Source organism: Berghia stephanieae, chromosome 9, assembly GCF_034508935.2.
Source record: "Berghia stephanieae isolate SIO BIC M18660-M18661 chromosome 9, UCSD_Bste_1.3, whole genome shotgun sequence".
NCBI lineage: Eukaryota > Metazoa > Mollusca > Gastropoda > Nudibranchia > Aeolidiidae > Berghia > Berghia stephanieae.
Genome location: NC_088368.1, coordinates 13,078,032 through 13,102,523, shown reverse-complemented (window position 1 = coordinate 13,102,523; position 24,492 = coordinate 13,078,032). Strand labels below are relative to the sequence as shown.

The 24,492-nt window shown below is 34.9% G+C and overlaps 1 protein-coding gene and 1 long non-coding RNA gene across 3 annotated transcripts; both read right to left on the bottom strand.

Annotated features, from left to right (window-relative positions):
• Nucleotides 1-1,180: 1,180 nt before the first annotated feature.
• Nucleotides 1,181-13,787, bottom strand: LOC144979719 (uncharacterized). Of its 2 annotated transcripts, XM_078926668.1 has the most exons (3): nucleotides 13,708-13,758; nucleotides 7,710-7,898; nucleotides 1,181-5,325 (listed from the first exon to the last, which is right to left on the bottom strand). In XM_078926668.1, exon 3 carries the CDS (start codon nucleotides 5,304-5,306, stop codon nucleotides 4,065-4,067), a length of 1,242 nt encoding a protein of 413 aa, XP_078782794.1. In that variant the 5' UTR covers nucleotides 5,307-5,325; nucleotides 7,710-7,898; nucleotides 13,708-13,758; the 3' UTR covers nucleotides 1,181-4,064. The 2 variants fall into 2 exon arrangements, with proteins under 2 accessions (XP_078782794.1, XP_078782792.1); XM_078926666.1 differs by lacking the exon at nucleotides 7,710-7,898 and having other exon boundaries at nucleotides 13,708-13,787.
• A 5,160-nt stretch (nucleotides 13,788-18,947) lies between these two features.
• LOC144979717 (uncharacterized) lies at nucleotides 18,948-21,754 on the bottom strand. Its single transcript, XR_013646758.1, has 2 exons — nucleotides 21,389-21,754; nucleotides 18,948-21,327 (listed from the first exon to the last, which is right to left on the bottom strand). It is a non-coding gene; the product is annotated as an uncharacterized LOC144979717 (long non-coding RNA).
• Between the last annotated feature and the right edge of the window lie 2,738 nt (nucleotides 21,755-24,492).

Below are 24,492 nucleotides of genomic sequence, written 5' to 3'. Positions count from 1 at the left end.
TCAAAATCATAACCTAAAGATATCATAAGCTAAATTATAAATAACCAAGAACAAACAGGCAGAAGATTTACAGAAAAAAAAATATCCCCTGTCAAAAATACAATCACAAACCAAAGAAGCAGGATAGGCTAGTAAAGAGAAGAAGAAACGACATCACTATCGGATCGTACACCCATGCGAACATCATAGGTATATGATTCAAGGGTGATGCTCCCATCCAACCACCCGCCATTTACACGTGGCATTGTAAAAAGAAATAGTAGGGGCGAAAAAAGAATTAAATTAACTCTTAAATTTATTGCTTGTTGATGCGATTATAGGTTTTAGGGCGGCTGTAACACTTAGTTTCAATGCTAGTAAAAAGGGAAAATGATAATGATAGTTTTCATTTGAGAAGTTGAATGGCCCCTGCAACACTTTTAGGTCATACAAACACTGGTGAGAGAAAAGGGAAATCGCATAAAGAATTCAAAGGGAAGGGACGTATCTGACCCCCATGCCCTCAAAATAGTATTATGTCATGATGATTTAGATGTTGAAAGTTGGATTTAAGACCAGAAATATGAGACTGGTTAAATGTAATCCACGTCCTACATCCTGGGTGAAATAATCCTCATAGACAAAATTAGCATCATGATTAAAATGTGGTCTCCTTATGGTTATCATGGTCTTTGGGCTATCCATTGTTAGCATTTTCAATATTTGTGTGTATACAATAAAACATCACATGTACGTAATCTTAGCTTTGTCCCTATTGTTAAATGTCTACTAATATCATTATCATTAAGGTAAACTAGGAAAAACAATGATAAAGATCTGAAAAGGAGTGTATGAAACAGGTGCCTGACAGAGGGGAAAGAAAAATACAGGAAAATAAAATATATACCAAAAAATCAGCCGCCTCATCTGGGGGTCGATCCCCCAGATATGCTACCATTACTTCTTGAAAAAAGTAGTTCTTCGGAGCCATTCGGCCCATGCAGCCAGAGTTCATACAGAGTTCATACCTATTTCTATAGCGTGAAATGGACAATAGCAATTGTTTGTTATCCTTTGGATAGTCAGGAAGGTCCTGAGTTCGAGCCTCACCACTCAGTGCATAGTTGAGTCCTTGGAAAAGGCTCTTTACTTACATTCTCTCACCGTACTCAGGTGTAAAATGAGTACCTGTCCGTTAATGTTTTTCTTTTGTTTTTAAGGGATTTACGGCGCTTGCAACACATCAAGGTCATATCAGCGCCTGTAAAAAGGAAGATAATGGGATAGTAAAAAGTTCTAGAATTACAATTAAAGCACAAAAGAAAAGGTGAGACAAAGGGGGATTGGTTCAAATAGGGAACAGATGTAGTTTCCAAGAGCACACCGTCAAAGTATTAGTTTGAGATCACATAAAAGTCTCATCCAGACACAAGCACAGGTCCCAACTAAGAGAAATACACTCAAATGTTTACAAATCATATAATATAATATATAAACTAAACATAATATGATGCATAACAGAGAGATGATTTACAAGGAAAAAAATAGCATCTCCCAAAACTATAACTATACATTCAACTGTTTCCCTCCCAGCCAAGGAACTCCGGCCAGGTCAGGACAAAACTAAGAATCTCATTTCAAGACACGACAGAAACAATTGGAAAACGGGTATGGGGGGATAGAAGACACAGCATGTACCTCCCCCTGCCCACTATGGTACCTGGCCGTTAACAGCGTTGTCTCTGTCCAGAAAAAAAAATGTAATATTGCCTGACAGGAGTCATGTCTCATTCTACATGTTATTGTTAGCTGTTGGTCAAAGGACCCATTTAAAACGCTTTGAGCACATTTGGTGGATATTGCGCTATATAAAAGCTCAATTTAAGCTCAATTTAAATTCTTGTGCCTCATTTGAAAGCACAAAACAAAGTGTTTAAAAACCATGCTGAAATTATCTACTCCCATAGAGCTAGACTCTAATAATCTAGAACTGACATAAATTATAACAGAGTTGGTTTACAATGGACAAATTACATATTCGCATTATCTCTCAAAAAGATATATTCATCTGTCTTCCTTCAGCCAAAGCCTCTAGATACACAAAGGCAAAACCAGATGGTTTCATTCAAGACACAAAGCTGCTGTATGAAAAGGGCGAATGATGTACACGGGAGGGAAAAGCAGGAATGTGTAGGCCTACATGTTAAATCCACGGACTGAAGAGGATGATGTTCACTCTATTTGTGGGCAATTCCATCGAGCTTTTTAAAAAAAATGCTGTAAAGCAAATTGCACGTCAATATGTTTGTTTTCTTGTTTTTAAGGGATCTACAATGCTCACTACAAATTTAGGGCATTTAAGCACCACTAAAAAAAACCCAGAAAATGGGATAGTAAAGAAATTCTAGATTTACAATCAAAAGCAAGTAAGACAAAGGGGAAGGCACAAATATGAAACATGTAGATTCCAAGAGCACACTCCCAACGCATTTAGTTTGAGATCACCTAAAAGTCTAACCCAGACACAACAACAAGATCTGGCTAAGAGGAACACACTCAAATCCTTACATTATCTTACATTATAAATTCAAAACAAAAAATATAACAATACATAGCAGAGAGATGATTTTCAATGAAAAAAATATCATCTCCAAAAACTATAATTTTCATTTGACTGTTTCCCTCCCCGCCAAGGACCCTGTCCAGGGAAAGGACAAAACCAAATAATCTCATTCCAAGACAAAGACAGAAATCAAGTTGGGAAACAGATATAGAAGACACAGTCAGTGGCCTTTCCGCCTATTACTATTATGGGAGGTCAAGAATTCCTGGCAGACAGTTCAATAAAAATAGTGTCTGAGTATTTATGTCTATTGGCTGCGACAGTCATTGCATTGCAAAAGTGCTGGCACAAAAAGGACCCCGGACAGGTGACCAATTAAAAGAGATGGAAATTTGGCCCACTGAGGAATAAATGGAACTGAAAAAGCGCATTGTATATGGTAAAATAAAAATCATTGTTAAAAGGCATTATTATCGAATTATCAGCAAAAATACAAATTTCAGATCCGAAGTACTCAACAGGCAGATTTAAAAAGCAAAAAAAAAAAAAGAACATTTAATATCACATGCAGTGAATTGTTGGCAACTAACTAATAAAACCAATTAATAATACAATAATAATAATGGCAATGATGATGATGATGATAGTATATCATTAGCTTTGAAAAAAAAAAAAAGGAGGGAGGGGTAATGAAACAAAGAGACCCAACACCCAAAACAAAAACAAAAAAATCCATAATAACTACCAAAAAAAAATTTAATTTAAGATAAATGGCAGAAGCCCCCCTGATAAAAAAAACATTTCAAACACCTTTGTTCATTTAATCGACCATCAATTACAATCGTGTTAAAACAAAGAATATAATTACAGCAACAATTTTTATTAGCATTATCATTTACAAAACTATGAAAAGAGTTAAATACAGTTTCATCTGCATATGTCAACTTCTGCTTGAAGTAAACACATTATATTGGTTCTAAATATTCTGTTCTTTATCTCTATGTGTTCCATTGATACTGGATAAAGTCAAGCAATCTTCCTGGCCCAACAGTGTTGGATTTATCAGGATTCCACCGTAAGTCCATCAAGCTCATGGAATGTTTCCAAACTTAAATGAAAAGTGAAAAATGACTTTGAAAACTAAATGATACATTTTCATTTGTTTTATTTAATTTGCTTATCCTCTTATTTTGTTGTGAAGGAGAATGACAGAGAGATAGAGAGAGAAAGATAGAGAGAGAGAGAGAGAAAGAGAGAGAGAGAGAGAGAGAGAAAGAAAGAGAGAGAGAGAGAGAGAGACAGATAGAGTGACAGAGAAAGGACTGTTTGATAACAATTTTCCTTTGATGGCACTTGCTACATTCTTCTTTCAATGCTAAAACTGATCAAAAATACTTCTGCAGAACAAAACCTCCCATATATTCATTTCAAACATTCAAACAATACAAATAATCAAAATAAATTTCGTAAAAGTTATTATACTTTTACTTCAAAACATAACAGTACACAATGTCAAAAAACTTCACAAACAAAGCTTTTTGACTATGCTTTCCTCCTCCGACATCAAAACAACTGGATTATTGGCTACTCGACTCATGAGGGCAGATAGTTTATCCATATCGAGTCCCTTACTCCAAATATCTGTTAAGTGCACCTCCACTTCTTTCACAGATTTGAAAGCAACACCATCATCCACCTGAAATGTCAAAATTATCATGACATCCTTGAATGGTGCATTGTCTCCATCGCAAAACCCATGCAACAGGAGTGATGCTCTTGGTGATAAAGAGTGAACATTGCTTATGACAAATGCTTTTTTCCCCTCTTGTAGAAAAGCTTTTTGCATAATTTTATCCAAATGCCATTTCTGCTGATCTGCGTCCATGTATTTGAAGTCTTCGACATCTGTACCATCGGTTGATATATGAGAATTGACGCCAAAAGAAGATGAGAAAGAGGAGGCAATTTTCTTAGCTAAGCACATGTTTAACTGCTGGTTTTTGCTGTGAGATGCCATGAGGATTACGCTTGGATAACAAGGATCCTGCTGCTCAAAGACGTGGCGTGCAGAGGCAGAGACGGTCATCCAAAATCGAGTTGTTTGACTTGGAAAAGAACCCTTCAAAGTTTTAATTTCATCCACGAAGAGCTCATACCCTGATTTCGTAGTATTTGAAAGACTATTTGTGGGAGAATTGGCGGTAACAAGGTAAAGAACAACAGAAACAACAATGGCTATGACAATAAAAATACACATGATTCCATTACAACCGCTTCCTCTTTCTGTGGACCCTTCAGTTTTTCTGTATCGTGGAGAGGATCTCGTAGTCTCATGATCAATTGAGCTGCTACTCTCTCGAGATTCTTTACCATGTCTCGACTTTTTATCCGAAAGATATTGTAAATCAGGATACAATTTCTTCTCTTTTCTGTCAGTGATTCTGGTAAAGCTAGAATCTCCTGATTCATTCAATTCATCTGAGAGATTTGGATACATTCCACTGGGTGAAAAACTTCTATTACTTTTATTTGGAGATGGAGAATTTGACAGGTATGAAGAAACAGATGCTGCTCTATCTGCTTCGTAAGAACTGCTGTCATTCCTACTTCTCTGAACAGAATGGAAGCTGTAGGGTGAATCATTTCGCCAACTACGAGAGCTTATGTTTGAATGATTTGGACTGTTATCTGTGTCATCATCATCACTTTCATTATGGTGTGAGCGTGTCTGTCTTCTGGTTACACGTGGAGATCTTCGACTCATGATTGACTGTTAGCACATTCTGTGTGGTGTAAAGAGTAAAGATCTGTTGAACAATTTTATGTTGACCAAGAAAATGACAAATTTCATGGAAAAAGAAGTAGTTATCTAATCTCCTAATTCTATGCCAGAACCAGGCTTTTCATCGTAGTTTTGTTGGTTATGGTTTATTTATTGAATATCTTAACTCTGTGACTGACCATATCTGATTATCTTCTATTTTTTTCCATTCATTCTCACAAAGGCTGAGAGGTTGTATCTACATTTAAATATATACACTCCAGCACCGTTTCCTCGAACTCCTTGGGACACGCGAAAACATTCGAGGAAACTGTGCCTTGTCATAACGACTTTATGGGGAGGGTTGGGGTGGGGGTGGGGAGAGGCATTGAGGCTCAGCGGTATGACTTTGCCATGTACCAAAAGATACCTAGTTCGAATATCCATTGCGTTATGTGGCCTTCAGGAAGAAAAAATATCTCCCTAGCTCAATTTGTGGTTGTCGTTTTTGCCAGAGATGTCTGCCAATAATAAAGAACGATTATTGCCAATTACGTTGACAGAAAGATTTTAGGCGTGAAAAATACCAAATAATCTGAAAAAATGCCAGTGGTAATTTGTATCCCAAATCAGTTAATATCATATTTAACACAAGAATGAAAGTAAATAGTGCTCAAATACCAAATCCAGTGTTTTTTAAAAAAGCAAATGGCATCAATGAAATGTAGTAAGTATTTGACACTTTGAACTGAAAATGTCAAACTGGCAATTCTGCCTATTGTTTTTCAACCAGTAAGAAACTTGTTCATCAGCAAATCGGTTCATAGTGCACCAACCATTAACAATTTCACTACCTACCTACATGTTAACTTTATTGATCTTCTTTTGTTTCTATAATTTGTTCAGTCTGACCCCAATTTTGGGGATATTGATGATGATTGGAGATTTGTTTTATTTCGCGAACGAATCCTTAGACCTTGATGTTGTTCGCCCAAAAACTGACCACACCTACTATTGTCCCGTCTTCCTCATACAAAATAATACAATTTATTATCACACTTCCACAAAACTAGATCCAACAATATATTATCCGAATCAGATATGAAAATAACTATCAAAACAAGGAAGCAAAATGATGGAAAATTATCTAGCACACATATATGAATTTTTAGTTACACAGATATCGGTGTGGATATACAGCTCAGCGGGTTGACCACCTTTCGTTTTGTTCCTTTTTGCTGAACTGTTTGTTTCCACTCTATCCCACTTTTGTTTTAAAATTTCTTTTTACTTCCCAAATGATGTAATTGTTTTCCCTTTTGTTCTGTTTTTATACTGAACAGGAGTTTTTTAATTAATTGAATTTTTTTTCTACGAAAATCGTTCGAGTTTAATTCATTATATATTTCACTCTAATTAATTGTTCTGTTGTTTTTAAAAAAAACATTTATCACTATTATAATTATCATAACCATCATTATTATTATCATAATCATTAATATTATTATTTACACCAAAAAAAAAAGAGGGGGGGGGGGGGGGGGAGGCGGATGATGGGACATTAATCATTTGCAACACTCTGTAGAGAGAACACCAAAAAAAAAAAAAGTGGCGGGACCAGGATTCGAACACACAGCATCGATTCCGACAAGCCATCTAAGGCAGAATATAGTAACCTACTAACCATCGACTGACTTGTTGTTTGGGTAATTTTATACTTTTATTGCTACTTTATGAACTTTACTTACTTCTATGTACATTAGGAAAGTTTCCATATTGTGGAATGTGGATAATTGTTAAAAAGAGCGGCATTTCAAAAAAGTGTCTGGCATTAATCGTTCATCGTTATTGCTAGACAGTGTCTTGAGTCTGAATGGTCTCCCATGGCTATTCGGACTCAAAATTCAATGCACCTGCGCAATAAACAAGTTCTTTGGACTCGAATCTGAATAGCCCCCCTGGCAGTAAATTTCGAATATATTTTATTATTGACAATTACATACAATTGATGCAAATGAAAATAACATGTTATATTAACTATCACCAAGCAGCAACCTCCTTTATTTGACGAGAAAGACCAAATCATTGATCAATTGGAAGTCCAGATATAAATTACTGAGGTCTAAATGAAAAGCTTTTCTAACAATTTTACACGATGTCCAAATAGAATCAGGACAAAATACTAATATTCGGATAGTGTTAGACAAGCAACAATCCTTCGACAGTACGAAGTAAGGGTATCACTGTGTCAGTCTTATATGGGTAAAACATAATTTTTTCTGGGCTAATGATTGGGGAGTGAAATTTAACGCAAACAAATGCTACATCCTCATCACAGCTAAAAAGTACAATGAGACCTACAAGTTAAACAACACCATCCTCAAACAAGTCAACAATAACCCATACCTTGGCATCACCTTCTCAAAGGACTTGAAATGGGGGAAACACATTGACAAAATAACCCAAAAGGCAAGCTCCACCCTCGCCTTTCTCCGCCGAAATCTTAGCCACGCCCCAACGTCATGCAAACAAAACGCCTACCTCGCACTTGTGAGATCACAATTGGAATACGGAGCAGTTGCTTGGGACCCCTACCTGAAAGAGGATATTCAAAAACTTGAGAGAGTCCAGAGACAAGGTGCCCAGTTCATAACTGGGAACTATAAGAGCAGAACCCCAGGATGCATGACAAAAATGTTAGAAGAAAGAAACCTCATCAGCCTCCAACAAAGAAGAAAAGAAACCCGTCTGTCATTCATGTTCAAGATTATAACGGATCAAATATCATCAATAAAGGCAGACTTCTTTTTCATGCCACTACCAAACGAAAGAAAAATCAGAGCACTCACTTTTGCCAACCACATAACCGAAAACCCCATTGAGAGATACGCCACAAACAATTTGAACTGCTTCAAAATCCCACAGAAAAGAAACACAAAACTACAGAACTTCTTTCTTCATTAGAACTATCTCGGAGTGGAATGGGCTGGATAAACTGGTCATCATAACACCACACCTAAACGATTTCAAGGCCCGACTGACATGGGCCCACGCCCAATGAGGACGCAGCTGAAATACAACCAGACCATTTATTTCTTCAGCGCCAACCATACAGATACAGAACTCTTCTGTGCTTTCTTTCAGTTCCACCCTTTGCGCATGCGCATTCAAGTTCAAGATAATAATTTTGCGCAAGCACATTGGAGTTTGAGTCTGAATAGCCATGAGAGACTATTCAGACTCAAGTCCAAATTGCCACTTTGTCCTCAAAAGGAACATAAACCAATGCCTACAAAGAATTAAAGCCCAGGCGTACACAGCGCTTATCTGGGCAATATCAGAATATGTCAGCACCGTGTAGGACCCTACCACAGCCGTTTACTGCTTTCACTTTAGTTCGACAGGTAAATTTTGCAGGACGCTAGTTCATAACAGATGGTGAGTCACGGCCTGTGCCGAAAGGGAGACTGAGCAATTTTTCCTATTTCGATGATTTTTTCCCAAGTTCAAAGTAGCGTAGTAAAGATGCTATTAGATGTAGCAATAAGATATTTTAGAGTCATAACAAGTGGTTTACATACTTTTATTTGATATAATTTTGTAGATCATTTGGGATTAGATTTTATAGGAAATAACCATAAAAATGGGTCAGAAATTTTAATTACTTCAAACGATATAATCAAAAATTACATAGTTATCTGAGTTTATACAAATAAATGAGAAATACTGCAATAATCATCAATATTCACAGAGTAGAAATATATAATCAAAGTCGTTTTGTAATGAAGCATTGTTGAGATATCCGCTCACCTGTACAGCAATATCCTTTTTTGACAGCAATAAAAAAAAATTCGTGATCACCGAATTGTAGGGGTTTGTTGATCAAATGATCAAAACGAACTGGTTTTAGTAATGGCAATTGACAATTCTTAGGAAAAGATATGTTATATGCATTCCTTTGACGTTTGTATAGATGTAAACTATATAATAATAATAATAATAATAATAATAATGATGATGATGACGATAATAATTACAATAATAATAAGGATAACAATAATAATAATAATAATAATAATAATAATAGTAATAATAATGATGATGATGATGATGATGATGATGATGATGATGATGATGATGATGATGATGATGATGATGATGATGATCATTTTCATGAAAATAATATAGTGGCTATCACCTAAACGCCTGCTAATTTTGGAAAAACGCATTAATTTTCTCTTAAAATAGCTTTCGAAATGCCCGTTTAAAAAAAATGGAATTCGCCTATAATATGTCCCCCTGACAGAAAGGAATTAAAAATAGAAAGAAAGAAAGAATAAAGAATTTTACTGAATCATTTGCGGCCAAAGAATTGACTCATCGCCTCCGAGAGTTTTATTTAACTTCCCAACGCCCCAAATTACTATCATTCATTCAATATAATTTACTCCTCCCCACTCCACGCTCTCCGGCACTGTCCTTCCATGTCCCTCCAACCGCTTTCTTTCCATGGAGCGTCCAATCAGCTTTTTACAATTGCCCATTTCCAATTGGCTGCTGAATAAGGACAATTCTAATTTCAATTGTCCACCACTCGGTCATCAGCAAAGTCAAGAAAGCTCCTCCTACTCAATCACACATACCCACGAATATGATAGGCCTTGTAGACCAGTCACTGGTCTTTGATGTTACACAACCATCCGCCAGCTTTGATCACATCGCTTTTGATGATGTCACTCAATATCTATCTTCTTCTCTCAACCCCGTTGACTGTACCACGAGTCAACATAAAAGAATGTCGCGGTGAGGTGCGAATCGTGAAGATGGAATGACGTAGCTGTGTTAAAGTTATAGGTTCAAAGTTCAATTGTCAGAGAGAACTGATGAGAGATTAAACTGAGGTGGTAAAATGAAAATTAGTTCGTGGTAAAACGTTGCATAAATTAGTTTTATGTTATGTACACAAACACACACACACACACACACTACTCTCTCTCTCTCTCTCTCTCTCTTCTCTCTCTCTCTCTCTCTCTCTCTCTCTCTCTCTCTCTCTCTCTCTCTCTCTCTCTCTCTCTCTTTCTCCAGTGCTGCGACAAAAAAAAAAGGACGCCGACCAGATAGCTAATACTATTTAAAATGGAAATTTGTTGAAAATGGTCTGCTTATTGAACAACCAACGCATCGTGGATAACAGAAATGATCATTGTGAATCAGTTGAAACACGTGATATCGATGTAATACTAATACTAGTAATAATCATAAAATATCAGTGTATTTATCTTACTCTTGATCACCACTGTAATAATAACAATATTATTATTATTGTTAATAATAATAATAATAATAATAATAATAATAATAATAATAATAATAATAATAATAATAATAATAGTAGTAGTAGTAGTAGTAGTAGTAGTAGTAGTAAAAAATAAATAATATCCATTTTTTGACAATAAAAAATCGTGATAAACGCATTGAAAAGGACGGAAAAGGGGGGGGGGGGGGGGGGAATTAATGATCAGATAATCAAAATGAACTGTTATTTTAAAATAAATTGACAATCATAGGTAAAAATAAGTTATAAGTATTCCTCTGAACTTTGTATAGATCTTAACATATTTTTATACTTTTTATTAACATACGTAAAACCTCACGATTATTTTAAGGAACAGCATCTAATTAATCAACCAACGTTCTGTTTTCTTTTTTTTCACCGGTGGAACTTCACTTGCTAATTCTGGAGCAGTTTGCATGAAATGTTTTTTAACCACATATCTCATTTGAGCCCTTTCACCGCTTATTCGGCAGAGTCCATTTGCATTGAGACAATGCTTGTTTTCAGTATGACCATTCATCTGAGTAAAGAAAAAAAAAATCATTAGTTATTATTGATATTGATGATGATGATGATGATGGTGATGTTGATGATGATGATGATGATGATGATGATGATGATGATAATAATAATAAGAAGAAGAAGAAGAAGAATTGTAATAATAAGAGTTATAATAATATTATTGATTGTTAGTAATAATACGATAGTGATCGCCTAGATGCCTGCTAATAATAATAACGTAATAATTTTCCTTTAAAATATAGTTCTAAATGCACGTTATTCAAAATGGAATCCGCCTATATACCCACTCTGAAATATTTTTAGCAAACATAAGATAGAGAAAGAAGTTTACTGTAGCATTTGCGGCCAAAAAATTGATTTATCACCGGTCTGCGAGAGTCTTATTTGACACCTAGACAACGCCCCAAATTACTTTCAATTCATTTCAAATTTACTCCACCTCTCCAGAAATTTCATCCCATGACATCCAAACTGCTTTCTATCCATGGAGTGCCAATCACTGGCTGCTGAAAAAGGACAATTATAATTTCAATCGTCCACCAGTCGGTCATCGGCAAAGTCAAATAAGCCCCTCCCACTCAAATCACATATCCCCTCGAATGCTCGGCATTGTAGCGCAGTCCACCGGGCCTTTGAGGTTACACAATCATTCGCCACCTTTGATTACATCGCTTTTTGATGATGTCATAATATATGTATCTACCCTCTTTTCTCACGCCGTTGACTGTATCAACGGGCGATGTAGAAGAATATCGAGGGAAGGTGCGAATCGTGAAGACGGAATGGCAAATCGGTGTGAAAGTTATAGGTTCAAAGTTCAATGCAATAAAAATCGTTCCGTGCTAAAAATGTGCGTACATGAGTTTTATACACACACACACACACACACACACACACACACGCTCTCTCTCTCTCTCTCTCTCTCTCTCTCTCTCTCTCTCTCTCTCGTGTGTGTGTGTGTGTGTGTGTGTGTGTGTGTGTGTACTACTACTACTACTACTACTACTACTACTACTACTACTACTACTACTACTACTACTACTACTACTATTACTACTGCTGCTGCTGCTACTACGATTACTACTATTACTGCGCTATCATCATCAACATCATCATCATCATCACCATAAAACAACAACAACAACAACAACAACGTTATCATCACCATTGGACTCGTGTTCTTATGTCTTTGGAGTTTGTCTGAATACGGGACTATTTTGTTAGCCAACAAAGAATTAGACAAGGTGTGTTTACACATTCATTGTGCAGAAACCTGTCATTACAAGTCGGTGAAATAAATGCTATATTAAAAGTAGATTATTACTCTTGTATTTACTACCATGTGTTAGGGTAACAAAACTCAGATAACATCAATTTGAATTTTTTAAACAATTAAAAATATTTTTCAGGTTAATTTTAAATAGAAAAATATACATGTTTCAAGAAAGAATAAAGTATACTCACCATTTCTTGATATCAATGAAAATAATTGCGTCTTGAAGATGAAAATGTGGCCGTTATATCCATATAAAATAGAAAAATATAGAAGAAGTGTATGGTCAGCAATTGCAGTGTAAAAATGAACGATTTTACGAAATCTGTCCTATAGCCTGACTGACAATGAAATCCAAGCGGTGCATTCTACCTGCAGGGATAAATATAGGCCAGTTTTCACGTTCTGGACATCTGTTATGACGTAACCACACGGTGGTCTCCCCGTCATCGACGGTGGGCCGTTCCCATTGGGGGTGAGGCGGTAGTAAACTAAAGTGAAAGATTTCTAGTGTAATAAACGGCTGTGCTACACAAAAAATGACAATAGACAATATTGAAAAAGTACAAAGAGCAGCTGCAAAATTCACAACCAGGGTATGTGAAGTGTGACATCCTACCTTCAGTCACTTGAATGGAAACCATTGAAAAAATGGCGCAAGGTATCTCGTATTGTTACCTTACATAAAACCATCAACTTCAACGACCCTGCCCTAACTCACCAATCACCATCCCAAACTAAAAAGCAAATCAGACAGGTACGCTACACGTAGATTGTGATGCATTGTCATTGTATTTGTATCTACTGTAGACTGTAGATAAAATGCATCACAACATATACAACCATGTACTTTACGATTAGCCCTACTGCCTACTGTTATGATTTACAAACAATACGAGATACCTTGCGCCATTTTTTCAATGGTTTCGATTCAAATTCAAGTACAAGAACAGACACATACAAGTTCAAATACAGCTTTTTCTCACGAATAATAAATCAAATGACCGGAATGTCCTGCCACCGGACATAACGAATGTTGAATGCTTGGACACTTTCAAACAGTGTTGAATGCATTGGCATTTTCATTTGCTCTTCAAATCAAAGTTATCTGTGACTGTTCCCTGATTGACATGGACTTGGACCTTAACTTAATCAACTGTTACTGTTAACGTTGGAAGGTGTCTGTTAATACTGTTATGGACAAAAAGGTGAGGGTTTGGGTTATACTTATTGAGTGGTCGAATTGTTGCATACAAGAACAAGAAAACACTTACAGGAATGTTCGAGTGTTGAAAGAGAACACCTTTTTTATTTCGTGGAAAAACGAAACTTCACAGAGTTCATGTGTGCCAGATAAAATTATTTTTCTACAGCCAAAAAAAAAAAAAAATTAAACTCAGTCTAAACTGCATTATCAAATAGATAATTTATATCCGAAACTTTGTCTTTTGTATTGATTGTCAATCTCAAAAATACACAATATCATATGTTAGAAAATTTTTTATGGTGAATCCTAATCAATAGACTTGAATGAGATCTTAGGGAGATATATTTGGTAGGCTAACATTGTCCTAATTGGTGCTTTTGTCTCCGGTCGCTCAAAAAGCATTCGCTCACAAACAGAAAATTTATTGCAATATAATTTTCATTCGCATCGTCCCACCACCACCACCACCACCACCACCATCATCATCATCATCATCATCATCATCATCATCATCATCATCATCATCATCATTATCATCATCATCATCATCACATTTGAAGTTTGAGGTCAAAGTTTATAATATTTATGCCATTTTGTCATCAGTAACCATATATTTATTAATTAATAGTATATTATACACCTATGTACATACATGGATCTACATGGAGTTGATCTTCCAAAATTTCAGATTAAAAAAAAAAAGATTCCATATTAGTGGGGGTTTTCTTATTCCGTATACAAAGGAAGCTTATCCTGACCAAGCCAGCCTCAGCTCACGTTTGCTCATCCTATGTGTCCAAAATATGAAATTGTTTGGGGGTTGTTTTTTTTTTTTGGGGGGGGGGTGCTTTTTTTTTTGGTGGGGGGGGGGGGGGGTGTTGTTCTTTTTTTTAAGTTTATGCTTTAATAAAAGAAGAATGGATCACAGTTTCTAAAGAAAATTTTAAAAGGTTATAGATAATATAAACGAGTTAATTTACTAAGCTTTGCTTAATATGATATTATCAGGGCTACCATTTGACAATTACTGGGCTGCTGCATCATTCAGACTGCATTGCTACCTATCAAGAGGAAGGGAGGAGGATGAAACTTAATTTAAATGACCTATTATTCTTTTTAAACATCGTTAAAGGATTCCTATTTCAAGAGAAAAAAATAAAAATCCTCCCCAACTTTCACCCTTGTCCACCATGCCCCCTTATAGGCGATTAAATAGGTTAATGATAAATCTTTGAATTGAATTGAATTGAACTGATAAGTCTGTCCGGCGGAATGGAACATTCACCCTCAAATGCGAATCGGACGTGGTACGATGGTGTCTATTCATGTCACAAATGTCAAACGATGTTAATCGTGGACAGTGGTCGGTAGGTGCAAAAAAAAATCTGATCTTGGCGTTATTATTATTATTATTATTATTATTATTATTATTATTATTATTAGTAGTAGTAGTAGTAGTAGTAGTAGTAGTAGTAGTAGTAGTAGTAGTAGTCAGCAGAGCAGTAGTAGGTAGTAGTAGTAGTAGTAGTAGTAGTAGTAGTAGTAGTAGTAGTAGCAGTGCAGTAGTAGTAGTATTGTAGTAGTAGTAGTAGTAGTAGTAGTAGTAGTAGTAGTAGTAGTAGTGTGTTGTTGTTGTTGTTGTTGTTGTGTGTTGTTATATTATCATTGTCATTATTATTATTATTATTATTATTATTATTATTATTATTATTATTATTATTATTATTATTATTATTATTATTATTATATTATCATCATCATCATCATCATCATGATCATCATTATCTTTATTATTATCATTATTATTATTATTGTTGTTGTTTTTGTTGTTGTTGTTGTTGTTGTTTTATTATTATTTTTATTATATTATTATATTTATTATTATTATTATTATTATTATTATTATTAATATTATTATTATTGTTGTTGTTGTGTTGTTATTATTATTATCATCAATTATTATTATTATTATTTTATTATTATTATTATTATTATTATTATTATTATTATTATTATTATTATTATTATTATTATTATTATTATTATTATTATTATTATTATTATTATTATTATTATTATTATTATTATTATATATTATTAATTATTTATTATTATTATTATTATTATTATTATTATTATTATTTATTATTATTATTATTATTAATCTTAAGAAAAATACAACACAAACAAAAAACAAAAGACCAACCAAAACCATCAAGCAAAACAGATGAACACTGTTTCGTTGGTTTCTCACTCTCGGCAACTATAGTATTGTGCAAATTAATTGCATCACCTTAAATGTAACTAAAACACTAATTCGCATGATTTCAACATAATTCATTCAACGATATCAGCATCATTTTTTTTAAATACATCAGTATTTGGTGTGACCTCTCAGTTCAAAATAGACGTAGAGTTTGATACCACTTTTTTTTCGGAGTGGTGGATAGCTCTGACAGTAGCGCTACCCTCTCCACGGCCAAGCGGAGTTGTCGTACCAGTAAGGTCGTTGGTTCGAGCCCCCCATCGCCGCGAAGTTTTTCATTCCCTATTGACTCTTCCTCTCACTTCATTCTTTATTGATTTTCTTAGCGTGTTGCACTCTTTTCCTTTTAATGGTCTATGTGAGATAACTCAATTAATACAGACCAGTTTAACTGTCATGCATTGGTGACTTCCCATGAATTTCTTTGCCCTTTTCAGTTTTCCTTCAACGGGACGTACAGACTTCGTTCTTTACATTAGTCAATATTTAATTCACATATTTCTCTTTTTATCACTGCGAGCCAAGCTATTTCACATTGAGACCAGTAGCAACGTAGAGAATGATCAGAGGCTGGATGGGTGACAATAACAACAAAACGTTGGCGTTCTTGAGTTCAACGTTTAAAAACGTAATACAGGTCCTCACTCGAAACTGTAATTCAGTGCTTGTTTTTAAGGGTTTTACGACGCTTGCAACACATTTAGGTCACATCAGCGCCAGTAAAAAGGAAGAAAATGGGATAGTAAAACGTTCTAGAATTACAATTAAAAGCACCCAAGAAAAGGGAAGACAAAGGGGAATTAGTTCAAATAGGGACGGGTATAGATTCCAAGAGCACACTATCAGTGTACTTAGTTTGAGATCAACTAAATGCCTCCTCCTGACACAAGCACAGGTCCCAAATAAAAGGAACACACTCAAATGTTTACAAGTCATATAGATTGATGTAAAGCAAACAATACATTGCGCAACACAGAGATGATGTACAAGACAAAAAATATCATCTCCCAAAACTATTTATTTATTTATTTTTTAGGGTTTTACGGTGCTTGCAACACATTTAGGTCATATCAGCGTCAGGGGCAGCGTAGCTCAGTGGTACGATCTTTGCTTCCTACCCGAAAGGTTACCGAGTTCAATCATCCGCCGCTGCGTTGGGTGGCCTTGAGCAAGTCACCTCGACCTAGCTCACTTTGCGGCGCTGCTCTGCGGCTGACGCCTAGGTTATTCCAGTCTTCCATTGGAATAGACCCTAAAGACAAATTTCCCCCTGAGGATGAATAAAGGGAATTTTATTTATTTATTATTTATTTTTAAAAGGATGAAAATTGGATAGTAAAAACATTCTAGATGTACAATTAAAAGGACTTGAGGAAAACGTAGGACAAAGGGGAATTGTTCAAATAGGGAAAAGATGTAGATTCCAAGAGCACACTATCAGTGTACTTAGTATGAGATCACATCTAAACCGTCTCGACATCATACCGTTCTGATGCTGTGGGTCACATATTGTACTCACGACCTCATGAGGGTTATATGTTGTGGTGGCTTTGTTGCTAACAAATGAAATGAGAGACAGAGAGAGAGACAGAGAGAGAGAGAGAGAGAGAGAGAGAGAGAGAGAGAGAGAGAGAGAGAGAGAGAGAGAGAGAGAGAGAGAGAGAGAAAGAGAGAGAGATTGTTTTTTTTTTTTAATGATTTACGGCGCTTGCAACACATATATTAAGGTCATATCAGCGCCAGTAAAAAGGAAGAAAATGGGATAGTAACAAGCTCTATAATTACAATTAAAGCACCCAAGAAAAGGTAAGACAAAGGGGAATTGATTCAAATAGGGAAGAGATGTAGATTCCAAGAGCACACTATCAACGTACCGTGAACCGGAGTTACTTAGACCATCCGAGGTTACTTAGATTACTTAGTAGAATAAAAAAGGTTGCTTTTTAAAAAGTTAAATTCATGAGTGCTTACTAAATCTATTGGGTTCTAATTATTTAAAAGAGTAGAAAGAATTCATGGAAAAGCAATAGAAAGGAAAGCATTCTCAATTACCAACAATAAAAAACATATTTTATACCATGAATTTAGTCTTTTACCATCTTGGAGAAGGTTTTGTCAGATTAAATGTAGAACTAACAAGTATAAATCAACGTTCGTTCCATCAGCAATAAAAATTTTGAATATTTCATATGGTACAGAAAAACCAAGGATTGATTCGTTGACTGATTAACTGATTAATTTATTTAATGTAAGATTAACTGACCAATTGATAATGATGATAATTTTTGGTGTCGAATTGCCACAATCGTAACAAATTGAAAACGAAATGAATATGTTTATGTTGTGTTTATCGCACGTGTGAAAGGAAGAGAGAGAGAGAGAGAGAGAGAGAATAAGTAGGAGTGAAATAACTGTTCAATGTTACAGTTATCGTTTAAAGTTATAACAAGTGTAACTAAATGACAAATTGCCATATTTATGGACAATAAAGATCTATTATTATTATTATTAATTTATCTTTTAAAATAAGCAATCTTGTTTTCAATAAGTGGCCTAAGTTACCCCGGGTGGCCTAAGTAGCCCCACTTGACGGTACTTAGTTTGAGATCACCTAAAAGTCTCATCCAGACACAAGCACAGGTCCCAAATAAGAGGGATACAATCACATGTTTACCAATAATGTGTAAACAAAACAATACAGTGCATAACAGAGAGATGCTTTACAAGTTAAAAAAATATCAACACCCAAAACTCTAACTATACGTTTGACTGTTTCCTTCCCAGCTAGGATATACGGCCAGAGCCTGGACAAAAACAAGTAATCTCATCCCAAGACAAAGAGAGAACGCATGTTGGAAAACAGATATAGGGGGATATAAGACACAGTAAGTATCTCCATGCCCACTATGGGAGGCTAGGAACCTGAACTCAGCCGAGACAAAGACAAGGCAAATTGGAAAACAGCTATAGAGGTATAGAAGACACAGTTAGTGCCTCCCTACCCACTATGGGAGCAATATCAAATGTACAAAGTCATGGAGTGGAGGAAATTAGATTTGTAATTTATTTTCTCAATAATCATTTATAAACAATCAATGTCAACACAAAATGGACCAAAAATTATTACATATCGCATGATTAGCACCAATGAAATAAAACCAAAACAAATCAACTTACCAATTATCGAACTATGAACCAAAATAAACCCCAGCTGTAAGGACCCATTTGGGATACTTGACTTTCTCCACCTACACATACTGGATGGAGTCTTCTGACCTCCCATAGTGGGCAGGTCGTCACTTGCTGTGCCCTCTATCTACCACATTATCTGTTTTCCTTTTCCATCTTGTTCTTTGTGCTATAGATTAAGATTGCTCATGCTTTTTTCCCTGGTCCTGGCGGGGATCCTTAGCTGGGAGGGAGACAGTCAAATGTACAGTACTCTTTTGAGAGATGATATTTATTCCCCTTGTAAATTACGTCTCTACTACTGTTATGTTTGTTTTTGTTTTGTTTTTAAGGGTTTTACGGCGCTTGCAACACATTTAGGTTATATCAGCGCCAGTAAAAAGGAAGAAAATGGGAAAGTCGAAAGTTTTAGAATTACAATTAAAGCACCCAAGAGAGAGCAAGACAAAGGGGAATTGGGAACAAATAGGGATCAGATGTAGATTCCAAGAGCATACCACCAATGTACTTAGTTTGAGATCACCTATGTCTCATCCGGACACAAGCACAAAATCCAACAAAGAGGAATACACTCAAATGCTTACATTATACATTAAAAATAACCAATATAATAATACATAACAGAGAGATGATTTACAAGGAAAAAAATATCATCTCCCAAAACAATAACTATGCATTTGACTGTTTCCCTCTCAGCCAGGACTCCGACGAGGGCCCGGAAAAAACCAAGTAATCTCATTCCAAGACAAAGACAGAAAGCTTGTTGGATAAGATATAAGGGGATAGAAGACACAGTATGTACCTCCCTGCCCGCTATGGGAGGTCAGGATCCCCACCCAGTACTACTGTTATGTTCTATTTTATAATTATTAATTTTGAATAATGTGTATTTTTTACTTTGTAAACAGTTGAGTGTAGCCGTTCTTGGGAAATGTTGAGATTATCCGGAGTGGTTGGGCCACAAATAAACCAACCTGAACTGGTCCATACAATGTAAATAATAAAATGAAATTTAAAAATTTTAAAAAGCAACAACAACAACAAAAAACACCAACAAAACGTGATCTTTTATATAGAACAATATCCATTAAAAGTGCTCAAAGGGTCCCTGAAACAGCAACACGTAACATATAGAACGACACACGACGCCTATTAGGCGATATTACATTTTTTTTCCTACTGAGACAACGCTGTGAACGGCCAGGTACTCATTTCACCATAACTATTTATTTATAAAACATGAAAAATATGCTTTCTATTATTTTTGTTTGGTTTTAAGGGTTTTACGGCGCTTGCAACACATTTAGGTTATATCAACGCCAGTAAAAAGGAAGAAAATGGGATAGTAAAAAGTTCTAGAATTACAATTAAAGCACCCAAGAAAAAGTAAGACACATGGGAACTGGGAACAAATAGGTATCAGATGTAGAGTCCAAGATCATACCCCCAGTGTACTTAGTTTGAGATCACCTATAAGTCTCATCTGGACACAAGCACACAATCCAACAAAGAGGAATACACTCAAATGCATACATTATAAATTCAAAATAACAAATATAATAATACATAACATAGAGATGATATACAAGGAAAAGAAATATCATCTCCCAAAACAACAACTATGAATTTGACTGTTTCCCTCCCAGCTAGGACTCCGGCCAAGGTCAGGACAAAGCCAAGTAATCTCATTCCAAGACAAAGACAGAAAGCATGTTGAAAAACAGATATAAGGGGATAGAAGACACAGTCTGCACCCCCCTGCCCACTATGGGAGATGCTTTCTAAACCAGTCATGTTACACCCAGATAGAACTCACAATACTTTAGAATCATCAGAGAAAACGTTTCAGTCAAGTTTGAAAACACTCATGGTAGTGATAAGGATTTTCCTCTTTAAGCCACTAAATATATCAGAACAAAAAATGACAGTTTTCTGTGAATGACGAAAAAGTAACATTAAAAGTCAACTGCCCATACAATTGCCATATTAATACAACGCATCAATTAATTTATTCATATTATGACATTATGCAAATTCACCATTCTCTGACATACAACACATTTCAAAAGGATTGAAAACAACCGTGACATAATAATAATAATAATAATAATAATAATAATAATAATAATAATAATAATAATAATAATAATAATAATAATAATAATAATAATAATAACAATAATAAACTACCTTGGAATGATTTAAAATTACCTTGGAATGATTTAAAATTACCTTGAATGATTTAAAATTACCTTAAATGATTTAAAATTACCTTGGAATGATTTAAAATTACCTTGGAATGATTTTCAACCTACCTTGGAATGAATTTAAACTTTAAAACTACCTTGAAATAATTGAAAACAACATTAAAATGATATAAAACTACTTTCAAATGATTTTCAAACTACCTTGGAATTATTTCAACATTTTTAACTACCTGGAACTGATTTAAAACAACATTGGAATGCTTTAGAACCACATTTAAATTTAACCCAAAAAACCCTTGGCGTGACCAATCGTCTCTAAACGGTATTATGTCGGGGTGAACAAACTGTTTGAAAATATGGCACTCAAACATTGTATTGGCCAGGTACCCATTTACAAATGAATGCGAAGAGAGAATTTGATAATGTATCGCGATAAGTGACAAAGAGACCCCCCCCCCCCCCCCCAAAAAAAAAATAAATAAAAAAAAATTTTTTTCTAGAATTCCCTCTTTAGGAAACTGTATCATTCTCATGAAATTAAAGGAAAAAATATTAACCCAATTTGTTATCGTTGGATATAAATATATTTTTCAACACCTTATTAATCCCGAAATAATACGGTTTGAAGGTCCCGGGTTACACAAATACCCCAATAATAAATGATAATTAATAATGCATTTATAAAGCACCTAAACATCCACGTTAATCGTGATCTGCGGCGCTTTGCATAATGGGGGAAAATCACGCCACTACATAATAAGAATGAATACAGAGGCGAAATCTAAGCAACATCTATTTCATAAAAAATAAGCCTTACGGAACAACTTAGTCTTCAGACATTTCCTGAAAGAAGATAAATTTTCACAGGACTTTGTCCGAGGACTGAGTGCGTGCTTGGAGCGCTGGATGAAAAGGCTTCGTTTTTTTATTTACCAAAAGTGTATTTTGATGTGGTAACCTTTAGAAGTTGGGACTGAGATTATCTTAAATTTCGGGTGGGTTCATATTGTTTAATCAGTTCCTGCAAATATTCTGGTGCCGATCTATCCAGACATCTAAAACTATAGCACAACTACTTAAATTCTATCATGAACTTCACAGAAAGCAAGTGCAATTCCTGGAGAACTGGTGTTATATGATCTCATTAATTTTATAAGTCTAACCGCTTTATTGTGAATTTTTTTGTAGTTGATGAATTATTCTGCTTTGACAGCCAATGAGAAGGGCATTACAATAATCTAATCTGCTAGTAATAAAAGAATTAACAAGCGTTATTGTAATGCTCTCATCAATATAATGTCTGATTCTTTCAATGTTTCTAATATGATAGTTACAACTTTAACACATTTTAAAACATGAAATTCCATGGATAACCCTTTATCTAAATACACCCCAAGATTTTTCACACAAGAACTCGATTTAGTAATATTTTCACCCACTAGTATCTCTTTTTGTAGATATTTTTGAGAGTTGATATCTATGACCAAAAGTTATCACTTCTGTCTTGTCATCATTAAATTTAGGTTATTTTAGTTTCATCCAATCCTTTAAGTTAGCAATGCAATTTTCCAACAGATACTGATGACAGCTCAGAATCATTGAGTTTTGCATACAGCTGAGTGTCATCAGCATAAAAATGAAAATCAATGGGAAAGGTGAATAACATATCAGAAAGGGGAGCAGTATACATTGTGAAAAAAAAAGGGGACTGAGGATAGATCCCTGAGGCACTCCACAAGTTAAAAAGGACGGAGTTGAAATATGTCGACTGTTCTTTCAAACAAATATTCATTTAATCAGTCCAAAGCTGTGCCACGTATATAAAATTGATCACGTAGTTTAGTCAGAAGAAAATTTTGATTGAATGCGGCACTTAAATCTAGTAAAACGAGCATCGCAGAATTTTTATTATCTAAATCATTTACAATATCCTTTAAAATTTTAAGTAATACCATTTCTCTGCTATGTGAGGCTTTGTATGCAGATTGAAATTTAACATTTAAGGCATTCATCTCTATAATATGGTAAATAAGACGAGCAGCAACGACATTTTCAATTAATTTTAAATGAAATTCAAATTTGACACAGGTCGAAAATACTTTAACTCATTGCAGTCAAGATGTGCTTTTTTCTTCAGGGGTCAAACCAAGGCATGTTTCAGCATATTTGGAAAATCGGGCAACACTAGATTTTCATTTACGAAGGATGCAAAAGTTGGAGCAAGACAATTTGCACATGTCTTTATGAGCCAAGTTGGTGTTTTATCTAGCGGGCATGATTTATTGGGCATATATGACAATATATTTTTAGCTTCCAATATTGTTACGAGTTCAAACGATGTTAAAGTTTTATAACGGGTGTTCATAGTTTTAATTTGTTGTGTAGTGAAAGAAAGTGTTGTTTCCCCTTGTAGTGTCCCTTCAGTTGATGTTGCTCTTTCAGGTGAGGTCAATAAGTGCCTAGTCGTTGTTGTTGTGTCCATTGGTGAAGTCCATTATCATCTGTTAGAGATGTTAATGGTGAAGTCACATGGATTGTTATTTCAACCAGTGATGTCGTGTTGGGATGTGGATAACTGTCGGGATTAAAAACTATTTTGTCATGGTTTTCGCCTTTCATTATTTTTAAGATAATCATTTGAAATTTGGTCAGGATTAAAAGCTAATGGCGACGGACTTGTTTCTCGGTATCACAGACTAACAGATCCGAGAAACACAAACGCCCGGTCGGAATTAGGCACAATTAAAAGCAAGCCGTTGAACTTCATATAAGTCAATGGTTATTAAATCGTTGATTTTAAATACAAATGACAATACATTTGGTTGCTTTATAGACATAGAAAATATATAAGGGATAAAATGTTCAATATTTGGAATAATGTCTATAGACAATGTTTGTCATTTAAATCAAGATAAAACATTGACTTTATGAACAATAATTGTTATCGATCTATCTGGTTGTGATGCATTTTATAGAACAACTAGAAATAGTTAGAATCTGATGTGTTTTGGGGATAAATAATGATTTTAGCACTCGAGATAGTGTTTTAAATCCTTAATTACTATCCGTTGTGTCAATAATTTTTTTGCGCTTATATGATTACACGTGAAATTTAAAGCGGAAATATGTTTAATCAATTACAACCAGAGCTCAAGGCACAGATTATTATTATAATAATGATAATGATAAT

Bases quoted from the DNA above. Each gene is read 5' to 3' on its own strand.
- LOC144979719 (XM_078926666.1), bottom strand. From the start codon at position 5,306: ATGAGTCGAAGATCTCCACGTGTAACCAGAAGACAGACACGCTCACAC.